The sequence below is a fragment of the Macrotis lagotis genome, chromosome 7 (genome assembly GCF_037893015.1).
Source record: "Macrotis lagotis isolate mMagLag1 chromosome 7, bilby.v1.9.chrom.fasta, whole genome shotgun sequence".
Taxonomy (NCBI): domain Eukaryota; kingdom Metazoa; phylum Chordata; class Mammalia; order Peramelemorphia; family Peramelidae; genus Macrotis; species Macrotis lagotis.
In genome coordinates, this window is record NC_133664.1 from 220,738,360 (window position 1) to 220,753,411 (window position 15,052).

At 36.4% G+C, this 15,052-nt stretch overlaps 1 protein-coding gene across 10 annotated transcripts in view; it reads right to left on the reverse strand.

Annotated features, from left to right (window-relative positions):
- The window catches only part of CACNA1C (calcium voltage-gated channel subunit alpha1 C), a 970,192-nt gene that overhangs the window by 82,174 nt on the left and 872,966 nt on the right, over positions 1 to 15,052 (reverse strand). For all 10 annotated transcript variants that reach the window (XM_074194976.1, XM_074194975.1, XM_074194966.1 and 7 more), the window contains 2 exons: positions 14,057 to 14,215; positions 13,067 to 13,177 (listed from right to left, as the gene is read on the reverse strand). In XM_074194976.1, the coding sequence (XP_074051077.1) occupies positions 13,067 to 13,177; positions 14,057 to 14,215 (270 nt within the window). The remainder of the gene's footprint in view (positions 1 to 13,066; positions 13,178 to 14,056; positions 14,216 to 15,052) is intronic.

The following is a 15,052-nucleotide window of genomic DNA, read 5'->3' on the forward strand; positions in this document are numbered from 1 at the left end:
TCATCATTCTATCATTTTTCTCATTAAATCCCAAACACAGTTCCAAGATTGCTAAGCTCATATGATCAGGTTTACCTTAGCTAACAGCAAACAGATAACCACTGAAACAATCTTCATTCTGAAACCATTCCATGTACTTCTTTCTTGAAAATACAATTAATATATTCTCATTGGAGTACCCATACTAAATATAATCACTGAATTTTATGCTATGCGACCATATTCATTCTTCCCATTCTATTTTCTCCACCACCAAGAGACCTCTTGAGGTATACTAATATTCTTAAATACTTGTCATGAAACTGTGGCATTACTTTTGTTTATCTTACCAAGAAACATATTTTTGTCTCTTTCCCTGTTGGTCCTAGAACTTCTCAAGTTCTGATACTTTCTAATCCCCAAACTCCAGGAGTGTGACAGTTTTGAGAACTGCATAAGATGCCCTTCTGTATTAGTTATAAGGAGTTTGACTCCTTTCCTGTTGAGAGAGAAACACTAGGCACTTCAAGCTTGGATCTCATTATCATTGAAATTCACCCTGCAGAATCCAGGGTCTCTTTTTCTTGTGTTCTGAATCTCTGGGTTACCTTCTAGGAAAAAAAAAAGATTTTTGATCTCTGGACCAAAATCTTTGGGTCCCTGGGGCAGTAGTATACCTTTGTGAATCTGTTTGTTTGTGAAATGGCCTTAAGGCATTTAGAATTTCATGGATTCTTAATTTCAGCAGAGGTTAGTGATAGGTGAGGAAAACTGATTTCAGCTTAGTCTAGAGACATGTCAGAGAATTTTCTAAGGCCCTACTTGTGTCTAATAATGAAAGGGAATAATCAGAGCTCCCCAAATATTCTTTCTAATAGGAAAGAGATAATATGAACCAGAACTGGACTGGCAATAGTAAACATAAATAAGAAGAAACAAGAGTAAAATACACATAAAAAATCTACAGAAAAGACATTACCAAATTCTGCTAAATCTTGTCTTTTCTTAGCAAATCCTTAGCCTGGTACTAATACTACATTATTTCTTTTTTTCTAGTAACCCTCTGGAGCCTCTTATAGCCATATGCTTAATTATCAGGCACATAGCAACATCTTGTTAACTAGGACAGGCTTGATAGAGTTTTGCCTAAAATTAAACAGTTGGGGAAGAATACCACAACTAAATGCCAAAAAAAATTGTGGATGGATCTAATACTAAACATTTACAGGGGGAGTCACAAGGCATACATTAGAATTAGAATAGTCTGGGTCTTTTGTGGAGTAACACCAATTCTACATTGCTTAATGAGAGAAACTGAGACTTAGAAATATTGTAATATTGCCCTGGGGCTTTCCAGAAAATCATCCAGAAAATGGAAGCCTGAATGATCTCAAAATCTGGGCACTGAAGGGGGAAAAGATAGCATTTGTTAGCTAAGATCTGGGTTATGTATCCTTTTCCTTTTACCATATTTCCTCTTCTGAAAAAAATTCAATTTTTTAAGAGATAGGTCTGCTCTGGAAAACTTTGATTTTTTCTGGAGACTCACTTTTGTGGAATAGCCTCTAAAATTCCTTTTAATGAAGATTCAATGATTCCCCCTCCCTTCTCTTCCTGGCCAATACCTTTCTAATCAGTGTAGTTGTGCATCGCATCGTGGAGGGTATGTTCAATTTATTTTTCTAAAATTATTGGTTGATTCCTCTGTAATAAAAACCTGACCTTTAGATCTGGGAAATTAAGCAATCATTAGAATTTATTGTAAGTTAGCACATGAACAGAATAAACAAATGGCAGAGGAATTTAAAAGGGATATTTTTTGGGGGGGATGTAGGGAAGGTATAAAATAAAAAAGGGAGACTGGTCCATTAATTATTTAGACAGTCAAAACAAAGCAAGATTTGGCTTTTGCTTATTTTGTAATAATATTAATAACAATGAAAAAAGGGCTAACTCAAAATTAATCGACTAATTGATTTTTTAAAAGTGAATGACAATATCAGTTAAAATGGAAGGCATAATAATTAAGGATGAAATGTCACTCATAATACTATTCACATTTGAATAGTGTTTTAAAGTTTACAAAATGTGTTATATTCATGGTATCAGGTTGCTATTATTATCATCACTATTTTACAGAAGAGAAAATTGGGGCTTAAGTAGTTTGCTCAAAGTTACATAGTTAGTGTCTAGGGCAGGTTTTAAATCTGGATCCTATTCCAAGACAAGTTTAGGAAAATTCTAATCAAATGAGGAATCTATTGAGCACTGAATCAGCATGGATGTAGTTTTCTCTGTAAAATGCCAAATGAAATCACATTTATTTTGAATACCCTACCTTGTAGCAATAACTATGAAATAAATGAAATGATAAATATGAACAAGATATGTAGATACTGAACAACAGGGAGGACAATAAATACCATTGATGGAGGCTGGAGAAGTAGTGACAATTCCAAATTTACAAGTGGTAACTTATATAATCATAGATTTGGCACTGGAAGTCATTGACTTCAATCCCCTCAATTTATTTATGAAGAAAATTAGTCCTTGAGAAGTTAAGTGACTTTCCATCTAACTAGTATGTATATAAAGCAATATTTGAACTTAGATTCCCACCCCCCAATTCCACTAGTGGCTAATTAGCAACTCAGGTAATATTGCAATGTCATTGGTTGCAGTGTTATTAGTTGTAGTTAAAATGTGGTTGATTATAATGGTATTGTTGGCAGTTATGTTTTTAATAGTATGATTAATATTATATTTAATATGATTAATATTATATTTCTTATAAAATAAATAAAATGAATTTGAATTCAGAATTATAAAGGAGACCAAAAACTGACTGAAAAGTAATCAAGTGAATTGTCAGTTGGGAGGGTTGAGAAGTCAGTAAGATCCACTTTAGATTTCATTTTTTTAAGGTTTTTGCAAGGCAAACGGGGTTAAGTGACTTGCCCAAGGCCACACAGCTAGGTAGTTATTAAATGTCTGAGACTGGATTTGAACCCAGGTACTCCTGACTCCAGGGCCAGTGCTTTATCCACTATGCCACCTAGCGGCCCCTTTAGGTTTCATTTTGAAGGATCATAGAATCACAAAATTTCAGCATTAGAAGGGGACCCCAGACTAAAGGTCACCTACTCCATCCCTGAAAGAAGGTCCTTTACAATGCATCAGCAAGTGATCATACAGCTTCTGCTGAAGGCATCCAACAAGGCCTCTAACAGGAACCTAATATAGTCTATTCCACTTTTAAAGAATTTCTTATGATTTGGGTAAATAGTTCAATAAAGACATGATTCAGTCTTCTTAGTAACTGAGCATTGGATGTAGTACCATTCATGTCCCACAGACATGAGCACCAGCTCTTTGAAAAGCTCAGTTACCCTCTAAACGTCACAGAAAGCCTGTTAGGCAAATATTCTTATTTTACATAGAAAGACATAGGGGAGGGAGGGGGTGCAACAAGATGGCACAGTGATAGAGCACTGGTCCTGGAGTCAGGAGTACCTGAGTTCAAAGCTGGCCTCAGGCACTTAATAATTACCTATCTGTGTGACCTTGGGCAAGTCACTTAACCTTTGAAAAACCAAAAAAAAAAAGATATTGAGTTACCCAGTACACTTGAGATAATTTGAACTCTGCCTCTGAAGGAACCCAGGTTTGTTAGAAAGACAATTTTGGAGAATAAAACAAGCATTACAAAATCCTTCTTTGTCTTGGGAAAAATCATTGCAAACTCAATTGCTAGGGAAAGAATGATAGTCAATTCAATCCAAAAAAACACTTATTAAACACCTACTCTGTACAGAACACTTTGTTAAGGGTTGATTAGGAATAGGGGAGGAAGAGGACTTGGAACTAGACTGGAAAACACTGAAGTGGTGTAGCCAGATAGGAAAGGAATATTACAATATAAAAGCAAACCAGCTGGCTGTAAGAGTCTGGATTTTCAATTGTCCAAGCAGAGAGATTTAAATCTCTCCCTGTCCTGATTTTTGGGAATGCACCTTAGAGTTTTCAAAGCTGACTTCCTACTCCTAAGAAAGCACCCTTCTCTCTGGATTAAGAATAGGCAAATCCCACAAAGGTACCTCTTCAGGCTGCTGTTATTTACCCTTTCTTCTTGAAGAAGGAAATGACATGAGGGAGATGATACCATAACTTGCAAGTGATTTGGATTTAAGTGAGGGGGTTAGGTACGAAGTCATGTCTCACTTTCTCCTCAGAGACCATCTGGGTCCAGTGGTCAGATATGGATCAGGACAAGTGGAGTCCCCCCGGTGGAGGAACTTGCAGGGGGAGATCTTGACTTTTTTAAAGCTAGGTCTTTCCAGGTCACAGTTTGACAGAGTTACCTGAAGGAAGAGGAATGCAGAAGTGCCAGAGCCTTAAAGATTTCCCTTTTGTTTTGCTTTGTTGGAATTAGGTTTTGCTCTTTAGCTTTTCAGATTTTGTTACGGAAATTAAAAAAAATAATTTGGAAGCTTTTATTTTTGAAAGAAATGAACATCCCCCTTTTTCTTCACAATGGGAAAGGAATAAAAAGAATCCATAGTCCCTTGTGAAGTTCTATTAAATAAATATTGGCTGAAACACAAACAGGGAGCTTCTGGTTCAAGTGGGAGCATTCCTCGTGAAGGTCGCCACTGGGTAGATGTAAGATCATTGTGGTCTCATTTTTGATTAAGACAAATTGTTAGAAAGTCAATTTTGGAGACTAAAACAGTCATAAAAACCTTGTTCAACTTGGGGAAAATTAAGGCATATTTCATTTTTTGAAATTCAGCAAAATGTCTTGGTCATGGTGCAACATGGTGACTGAGCAACTGATAAGTAAATCCTAACTTTTGGCAGAGGACCTGTTGGTAAGAAAGGCAGCAGTCAAGTTGAGCAAGGAGACAGAAAGACAGTCAAGGAGGAGAAAGCAGATGGGGGCTTCAGGAGCAATTGCAGGAAATCTTGAGGCAAGGAGTTGGGAACAATGCAAATATGAAGTATGTCGGGATAAGCTGGGAATTGTTTTGAATCTAGGCTGAAATCAGAAACTTGTGATCTTCTCCCCTACTCCCTCTGCTTCTACTTCTAAAACTGTCATATCTGTAAATGATACTGTTTTGAGTGTCCTGTCAGTATGCCTGTGATAATGCATTAAAATCCAGCTGTCCATTCAAATCTAGGCCAATTCTGCTTCCTTGAATGCTAGTGATGAGATTGGGAATCAAGAGGACACCTGGAAAGGAAGCAGATTTAATGTTTTGAAGTTTTATAAACTCAATTTGGATTTTGTCAATGTAAACTGGCTTGGGGTTTGAGTTGCAAATTTCATGGAATGTACTGTATATTAGGGGGAAGAAGAAAATAATATTCAGGGCCAGATTCTTCCTGATGGTAACAAGTGCCAGGTCATGCCTGGAAAAACACAGCCATTTTTCTTTTCCTGGGGTCAGCCAAAAAAGGTGGCTCAGGTTTGAAAGGATAATCATGCTCTTAATGATGAGAGATGATAGCAGGTCCTGCCTCCACAAAGGAAGGAGGAAATTTCTTCCCTCAGGACATTAGACATCTTAGATTACCTTGCTCGCAAGTGCTTCCTGATGGTCATACATTTGAACATGTGGTTGCTCTGTTTTAAAATTCTGCAAAGATTGCAGAAAAGTAACCATTGTAGAGATGCTCTAAATTTGTAACTTTTTTTTTGAAATTTGTTTTCATCCTGGATGAGCCTTGAATTGAATTTACCTTCATGTGTTTTTTTTAAATTTTTACTATTTTTAGAAGAATCTTCATATTATAATTTTGATAGACTTTTTTCTTACAAAAAACAGAAGTGTATTCACTGAAATATTTCAATTTTATTTTCAAAATCCTATTTAATATACACATAGAGATATATATTATTTTTATTTCATTTTTCATTTATTGTGGTCTCAATTAGTTTTTTTATCACAGTTATATTTAAATGGCAAATATAAATATAAGGTATTTGTTTCTATGCTGCTAATAGATGAATTGGGTCTGGTTTTGATGAGAATACAGGAATTGGAAATGTTTTCTGATTTATTCAATGTTACATAGTCATTTACCAATTGAATGAAGGCCTGTCACTGTTAAAGTGCTACTTATTTGCATATTAATTTTATAACAACAAAGTGAATACACAAATTTGTATTTTTATTTTATATCTTTGGTATTTTACTTTATGAATTTTATATAGAAATTTTAGTATATAATTTATTTATTGATATAATAATATATCATATTTATACAATTTATTACTTTACTAGTAAATATGAAAGAATAGCAATGTGACAGTGATAGCTCTTAGTACTAATTGAATTCACTGTCTGAATCAAGAGTTGTTTCAAATTCTCATATTCTCATCAAAAGCTTAATTCATCTATTAGCAACATTGAAGCAGGTACTTTACATTTATAATAATAATGTTTTGTCTTTCATTCTCAAAGAAGACCATGGCATCAGGGGAAATGATACTATGACAAGCACATGAATTGGTTTCTAGTGAAGGGGTGCTATGATAAGTCACCAGTCTCACTCTTTCCTCCAGAGTCATCTGGGTTCAGTAGCCAGAAATGAATCAGGATGATTGGAGATAACACTCCATTGTGAGACAATCAGGTTTAAGTGACTTGTCCAAGGTCACACAGCAAGTAAGTGTCTGAGGCTGGATTTGATATTTGTCATTTGAATGTAACTGATCATGATGCTGGTTTGGCAATTAACTTGGTATTGTTTATTGATTAAATACCATATTTATGGCTCATATTTACAAATATGGAGATTATATGTGAAATGCATTGTTTGCATGAAGACTGTGTATGTTATTGATATCTGGAGTATTAAACTATGTATATTTCAAAAGAAAAGGAAACCATAAAAAGAGTTGGCAAAGAGTAGTATGACCAGGCCAGAAGAATCCATCCAATGATATACTCTATGGATTATCAGACCCATTCATTCATTCAAAACTTCTTGATAAGAAGGAAACAGTCTAGGAATTATCTTGAAAGTGTCCATTTGAAAAAGGAGGAGTCCCTTATGAAATGTTTATCTTTGATGAGGCAAGGGGGTTCTTCATTAGACTTAGAACTAGATGATTCATATGTGGGTGAGGCTGAAGCAAACTTCTTTCTTATCTGGAATGGGGGAGAGGGAGGTGGAAACCATATTGTCTAGGTCAGAAATAAAGAAGTTTCACCTGTGAGTTAAGTAAAGTATTAGATATCTAGGTTCATATAGAGGCATATCACTTATGGGGAATGTAAGAGCCAGACTCTATGAATCATACAGAGAAGCTTGCCTGAGGGGAGGACCATGACTAGATAGATATTTACTGCAGACAAATCTTAGAGTACCAACCTAAGAATCTAGTCAGGAGGCTGTGCTTAATGTACAACAGAACCACCACTATGGAATTGACAGGCATCTAAGAGGGACATGATGAATTATTTGATGGAATGTGTCATGAAAATAGACAGTCTCTGAGGAAAAGAAATCAACCCCAAACTCACTTGTCAAGAATTCTGTGATCTAACTGCTGAGATAGCATTTGCTGAATTGGGAGATTCCATTTAGCACAAAGGGAACTTGCAGTGTAAATCTGTGGTGCAGGTGGAGCCATCTATTCAGACTAGTCTCTGAAAGATGATACATGTCCAGATTACTCAAGAGGCCAGGTGACAATGGGGAATAGGTGGATTTAAGAATATCCATTAAAAAAAAGAATATCCATAAATATTATCACACAGAAAAAATTTTGGATTTATGATAGACTTAGAATCTATATAAATAGTGAGGAAAGGTCATACCTGATAGTCTATAAATTTGGATTTTCCCCACAAAAGTATTTAGAGATCAATGAATGTACAAATATGAACTAACTTTCAAAGACTTGGTCTCATATGCACCACTGGGGAGACTGTGAAGATCCAATCTATTTTTTTTTTTCCTATACACAGATGCTAGCCTGGAAAACTTGAGAGAAATCAGATTACAAGAGAATAATGGTTGCCAGGAACCATTGTCAGGAGAGGACTTAAGTTGCTATCACAGTCACAAGCTGGAAATCTTGCCTTTAAAGTGGGCTATTCCTGAAAAGATTATGTATATACTACAAGTATAGACTAAAATGATCCACGGATGCCCACTTTTTATACAAAGACTATTTTAACCAGATGCTGCTTCAGGAAAATATTTCTAGTGAAGAAAAGTATACAGTAACTCAATAAATAAGAGTAGTCTAAACTATTTGAATAGTCTGGTCATATATTTACTGAAACCAGAGACAACATATTTTCTGCCTAGAACTTTAGCCATAGAGACTCAAAGGGTAAAGAGATATTCCAAAGAGTCTAAGGACACAGGCAGTCAACCTGGTCTGCCCACAGGGTCCAGACTATGGTTCTAGTTAGGAATATAATCAACCAATAGGGATATATTAAAAGTTTACTAGTACCTGGAGGCCCAAACTACCAATTCATCCATGATTAAATAAATAAGCTGGTCACAAGACAATAAGATCTATCAAAACTGTGTCAAGATTAATTTATGATGCTGCTGGTAAATTGAAGAAGCAATCACACTAATATTTACCCATGTAATAAGTATCTTGCATGTATTTACATGCTCATAGATGTACTATTAATCACTGCATGTCGAGTTGTTTTACCTTTTAATTATTTTGCTATTTATTAGATTATATAAGAGTATTAGATAAGTATTTAGATACATTTTTAAATACTGTAGCTATATTTATCTATGTATTGCGATACTGTTTATTCATTTAATGCTAAAGCATGATCTGTTATTTTGTAGGATTATTGATAATATGTTGCTCTTACTGTGGCAATAGGTGCATGCAACGTGCTTGAATATAATTTGGACATGTAATCATTAATTAAAGCAACCTCTCCAGTGGGGCTTTGCAGTGTGCTATGCCTATTTCAGGGCAGCTAGGTGGTGCAATGGTTATAAGCCTAGGCTTGGAGACCTAAGACCCAAGTTCCCTGAATTCAAATATGGCCTCAGACACATATTAGCTGTGTGACCCTGGGAAAGTAACTTAATGCTGTTTGTCTCAGTTTCCTCATTTGTAAAATGAGCTGGATAAGGAAATAGAAAATCACTCCAATATCTTTACCAATAAAACCTCAAATGGGGTCATGAGGTTTGGATATGACAGAACATACCCATGGGCTTATTGCATATACTGCTGAATATTTGCTGTGAACAGTACCCTAAGGTGATTTTCTGAGTTCCTGGGAAATTTTCAGTGTTTAAGTGTTGATATTTTACTTTGTTTATTGACTGACATCAAGTATACCTTGGCTGATTTTTCAAGGGCCTGCCAAAAGGTTTGGACTTGGAACAGAAGAGGATGGGGACCAAACTGCTTGCTAGTGATATTTCATTTCCAGGAATCTCTGAGGGGATTTCAGACTTTATTTAAGGGCAAATTACCCAGAGGACTTTAGATCCTGACCCTGGGAATGGGGCTTGTTTGTAAGAGAAGCAGAAACTAAGCTAGGCAAAGAGGTACAAAAAAAGAAAGTGGGCAAGGGGGAGAAAATAGATGCTTAGATGAGCAGATGGAAGGTTAGTAGCCAAGCAGTTGAGGACAATGTAAACATGAACCATGTCTGTGCTGAGCCTTTTCCTGCTTTTCCCAGCTAGACTCCCTTTCTCTTTCTGTTGACTATAGATTGTGACTGCTGCTTTTAAAACTGTTATATTTGTAGAAGACATTGTTTTAAGCATTTTCTCAATATATATGTGAAAAAGTGTGCTAAAATCTACTTGAACATTCAAATCTCAGCTAATTCTGCTTACTTGAGTGCCAGTCAGACTAGAAACAATGAGAAGATAAGGAAGAGGATTTAAAGTACTGAGATTTCTTGAACCTTCTTTCATTCAGGTTCAAGCTAGATACTTAAATGTAGATACAGTATATCAGAGAGAAAAAGAGAATAATATTCAGGATGCAGTTCTCCCTAAAAACAAGAGTGGGTAAGAAGGCCTTAGCTGCAAATAGGAAAATCTCAAGTCATTTTTCATTACCAGGAGACAGTCATGTTGGTTAGCTTGGTTTAAAAGAAAAAGAAGCCATGTCCCTGAGGGCAGAGAGAATTAAAAGCTAGCAAAGCCTTCACTATAGTCTCTCCCTACTAACCCACAGACTTTGCTCAGTAGAATATCTAAACACCAATGATATATGCCATTCGGATGCTATTCAATCCAAGTATTAGTCTTGGAAAATGGATGGCTTTCTACCTAAGGACTTGAATCTTCAATGCTCAGGGGAACCCTTAGATATAACATTTATTAAACTTTTATTCTATGCCTATTCCTCAAGAGAATATTTGTTTTATGGGGCATTGGGAAGCTCAAACTCTCTCCCTTCAAAAATCTATTCTCCATGGGTACTCTAAATTTCACTAAAGCTATTCTCTTAATCTAAGCATTACCTTCTCCCATGATCTATTTTAATAGTCACACTGTCATTATTACTTTTGTGTATCAGTAAAAAGAAAGAATAAGAAAGCATAAGAACTAGGTTCTTGGAAGGATATTGTTAAAAGTTTGTACAATGGAGAGGGGAGGCAATGTTTAAGACAAACTACATATTTTACCATTCTTTTTAGGAAGTCTCTTTTGCATAATTGTATTTTCTCATTTGACTTATCTTTAGTTCAGTTCTCCAAGGGGCTTTGTAGGTCCTTAGCTGCATTTGTTGGAAATTTCCTTGGTGTTGGCTTGAGGCCAACTTGAAGGATGCATATGCTGCCCTTTGTCTTTATTTCTTTTAGGATTTGTACACTTTAGGAACCTATCCAATTGCCTGATCTATGCATTATTTCCTCCCAGGGACAGACTTTTAGAGGCTCACCAAACTGGCTACCTACTCATCAATTGACAGCTAGGTGGAGTAAGTGTATAGAACACTGGAATTTGGATCTTGCTTCTGATGCTTATTAGCTATGTTGGCACAGACAGGAAACATTAGGTAGGTACCTTCATGAGCTGAAGCTAGTTTGAACTATTGTCCTAGATTGTCCTGGATAAATCATTGTTAGCTTCAGTTTTCCCATATGTAAACTGAGGATAATAATAGTACCTACTCATAGATTTGTTGTGAGGATCAAAAGGTATCTTGTAAATATTAAAAAGGGCTATGCAACCAGTTAAGATTATAAAAATCAAGGAATTATTGTGTTGGACATTCAGCCTCAGTTTAATGGCATTTTGTATTTTGAATTGCCCAGTATTTTATAGTATTAAAGGAATATAGTATTAAAGATGTAAATATCAAGGAAGCTGACCCAGAGCTACCTATATGCTATGTTGGCAGCACATGGAAGTACAAGAGGGGCATGAATCAGAGATTTTATTTTTTGGAGCCTTCCAGCATTCTTTAACTCCTTAAACTTTGACTGGTTCTCCTGATGAGTGAGGAAAACCTAAGGCAAGGTGGAAAATGACCAGAGTGGTTTAGAGTGTACAGTTATCTCTGAGTCAGGAAAGTCTCTCTTTCTCTAGGGTTCTGGAGCTGAAGGGAGAGGGTGAGGGTGGAAAGCTGCTCTGGAGGAGTCAGAAAAAAAATCATATCTATAGGAGAAGCAACTTAGCATATTGGATAATTGGCTCTTGGGGACTGGTTCAAGTCTCTTCTTTGATACATATTAGTTTTCTAATCCTTGGAAAGTCACTTAACTTTTCAGGTAATTCTCTAAGGCTGCAAGCTACAAAGTAGTTACTGGTCCGCATACTGGGTTTTCCTCCAAAAGTAAAATCATATGTTAGGTTTTCCCCTCCCAAACCTTGTTTCTCTATGATTGAGCAAGATCTCTGAAAATCTAAGCTATGCTCTGGATGTCATTTGGTTATTTTTCATTGCAAACTCCTTAAAGGCAGAAACCATGTTAATGTAACTTATTCTGTGTGGTGCAATGCAGAGAAAGATGTTTGATGATTGCTTTGAGTAATGATGAAAATGAGGATGATGATGAACATCCTATCACCCCAGAAGCATTTTCCAGTCTACTTATTAGCATGGATTTACAGATGTAGGATACAAAATAAATGGGTAAAGGAGTAATTGAAAATCTTGATAGAAACAGAAAATCCATTTGGGACATTTGCTTATTTCAGCTAATGTTGGCACAGATAGGAAACACTAGGTAGGTTACTATCTTCATGAACTGAAGTTAGTTTGAACTATTGTCCTAGGTATGATTTATTCCTCAAGGTACCTTTACATGACACTGGCTACTGCTGTCTATTAAGTTAATGCCTTTTCTTGGAAGTAGTTTTATGTTGCTTGGCCTGGAGCATCAAAACCTAAGTATTATAGCTAGATAGAGCTGTTCATGGGGATTGGAATTAGAAGACACTTGTGATTACAACTACCTCTCAATTCTCTGTGATGGTATGGGCAGAATGGAATATTGATAATTAAAATCCATAGTCATTTACTCGTATATCCTCCATTTTAATCAATAATTATAACTTTCTCTCCTAACCAAGATGTTTACCAGAAACCTGTGCACAAGGAGAAAAATGGAGAGATTTGAGAAGCATTTGCTTTCCTGATTTTAGAGTGTATTAAGAAGCCCTTGTGTGTCTGAAGGTGGGCAGCAACATAAAGAGTGGGATGAAAACATAACCAAGTAAATCAAGTCTTTCTGACAATTAAGCATTTACTATATATGTTATGAGTGGTCTATGGTGATGAATGCTATGGGCTCATGGAGGCCTGGAGTAATTAGGGTTGAGGGGCTTGACTTGCATGGTAGAATGTGTATAGAAGGACTAAATTGTAAGAAATAGCTCTTTACAGGGGGAGTTTGTCATCTTTGTAGCCCAGTTCAGGAATATTGCTGAAATTCCATTCCAGGGACCCATGTACCTGTTTCAAGTTTAGGTAAGTTAGGGGTGCCTGTTTGGGTGGTCCTTTCACTGCATATTTCTGCCTTCCTTATGCCTCATCACACCCATCTCCCCCTGTATTGCTTTCCTCTAGACATATAATCTGAAATTAGATGATCTTTTTCAAAGGCTTGCCTACCTTGGGTTTGAATGCAATGAGCTTCAGGATCATCTCGATGGTGAAGAGACCAGTGAAGAGCATGTTGAGAATGTTCATGGCAATTTTGAAAAGACAGCTCTGACCGTAGTGCTGGGAGGAAGGAATTCCAGGTACAATGAAAATGGGACTGGGATTTTATGGGTGGAGTCTGTGTTTCAGCCATTCTTTAGACTAGCCTTTTTAGCGTTTAACTCTTACCCCAATAATAACAACAACAATATTAAAAAATATTTCACATCATTTTCACATTCCCAAGGGGTTGTTCCTGTATATATTGTATATTCTAGCTGACAAATAGATTTCAGATCTTCTTTCTGGTTCTGATACTACTGAAATATCTGAATGCCTTAGTGGCCTTCAGTCATAGCTTTTATTCTAATATTGGGAAGGAAAAATATGGTGGAGACCTTGGCAACTATTTTCCTAATATCTATTACTATGTTCTCACTAAAGAGAAGTACTATTGGTTCATAGACACAAAGCACTACAGCTCTAGACCTAGAAAGGACCACAGAAGCCATTTAGTCTAAACTCCTCATTTTATAGATGAGGGAATGGAAGTTTTCAGAATTTAAATGACTTGTCCAAGCTCACAAGGTCACAATAGTAGAGGTAGAATTTGAAACCAGGTCCACTTATTCCAGAATCCAACTTCTTTCAAAATGGCATCATATTGCATTCCTTGTGGACAACAATGAACCTATGTTTTCCTTTTGCCTATCTTCCCTTCCTTTTCTTAAACTAGGGGTCCTTCAATGGGACATAGTCTGGGGAAGGGTCATGTTCTTCTCAAAGAAGCAGTTAGGACTGTGGGCCTTTTGTAATCTTTTGGCTCCCAATTGAAGGACTAACTGGCAAGGCACATGTAGCTTTTCTCATTTCTATCTCTTCCCTAATTTCAGAAAAAGATGATATAGCTCCTTCAAGTTTTCAGTGCACCCCATCCTCTGACACCCACTATAGACTTACCTGCATAGCCAAGCAGATGGTGTTGAGAAGGATGAGGACAAACATCAAGTACTCAAAATATGTGGAATTAACCACATACCACACTTTGTACTGGTGTTGATTCTTGGGGATGTACCTTCTCAAGGGCCGAGCCTTGAGTGCATACTCTACACACTGTCGCTGTTGGGAAGGGACAGGAGATAGGAGAGGAAAGGAAAAGAGAGGAATATCAGTGAGGTGTAAAATGATAGAACTGGTGGTTGGGCATGTATTCAAATCCCCAGGATATATGGGAAACCATTCACTGACTGGACTTGCTCTTGAAAGTGACAGGAGGAACCTTTTGCTCTTAGTTGGTTCCCTTCCTTCCTTCCTTCCTTCCTTCCTTCCTTCCTTCCTTCCTTCCTTCCTTTCTTCTTTCCAAAATGCAGTACTTTAATTTTCTAGCATCTTGGGGCAGCTAGGTGGTGCAGTGGATAGAGCACTGGCCCTGGAGTCAGGAGTACCTGAGTTCAAATCTGGCCCCAGACACTTAATAATTATCTAGCTGTGTGGCCTTGGGCAAGACACAATCCCCATTTGCCTTGCAAAAAAACCCTAAAAACATTTTCTAGCAGCTTTAGGGTTTAATTTAATTTTTCTTTACAATTTTTTCTCTTATTTTTAGTTTATGAAATAAAAACAAATGAACATTTTGTTTGAAAAGACCAAAAAGAAAAAGTACTAGGTTCCTTGTTAATTGTTCTCTTTGCTATAGTCTCTTCCAAGGGTATTCAGATCCTTTTCATTTTCCTTTCTTAAATCTTTCCTTTTTTTCTGAAGTTAGCTAGATTTTTGGAAATTCTGCAATAAAATATTTTAATATTCATTTCTCTTCCATAATTTTAAGCTTGTGGCAAGACTGTGTTTTTTTTCAACTTTCCCACCCAACCCTTAATATTACTTAATATTTCTTTGACCAGGTGAATATTTATCAACATTAGTTGCTTGATTTAATCTCTCTATTTCCCCATCTTT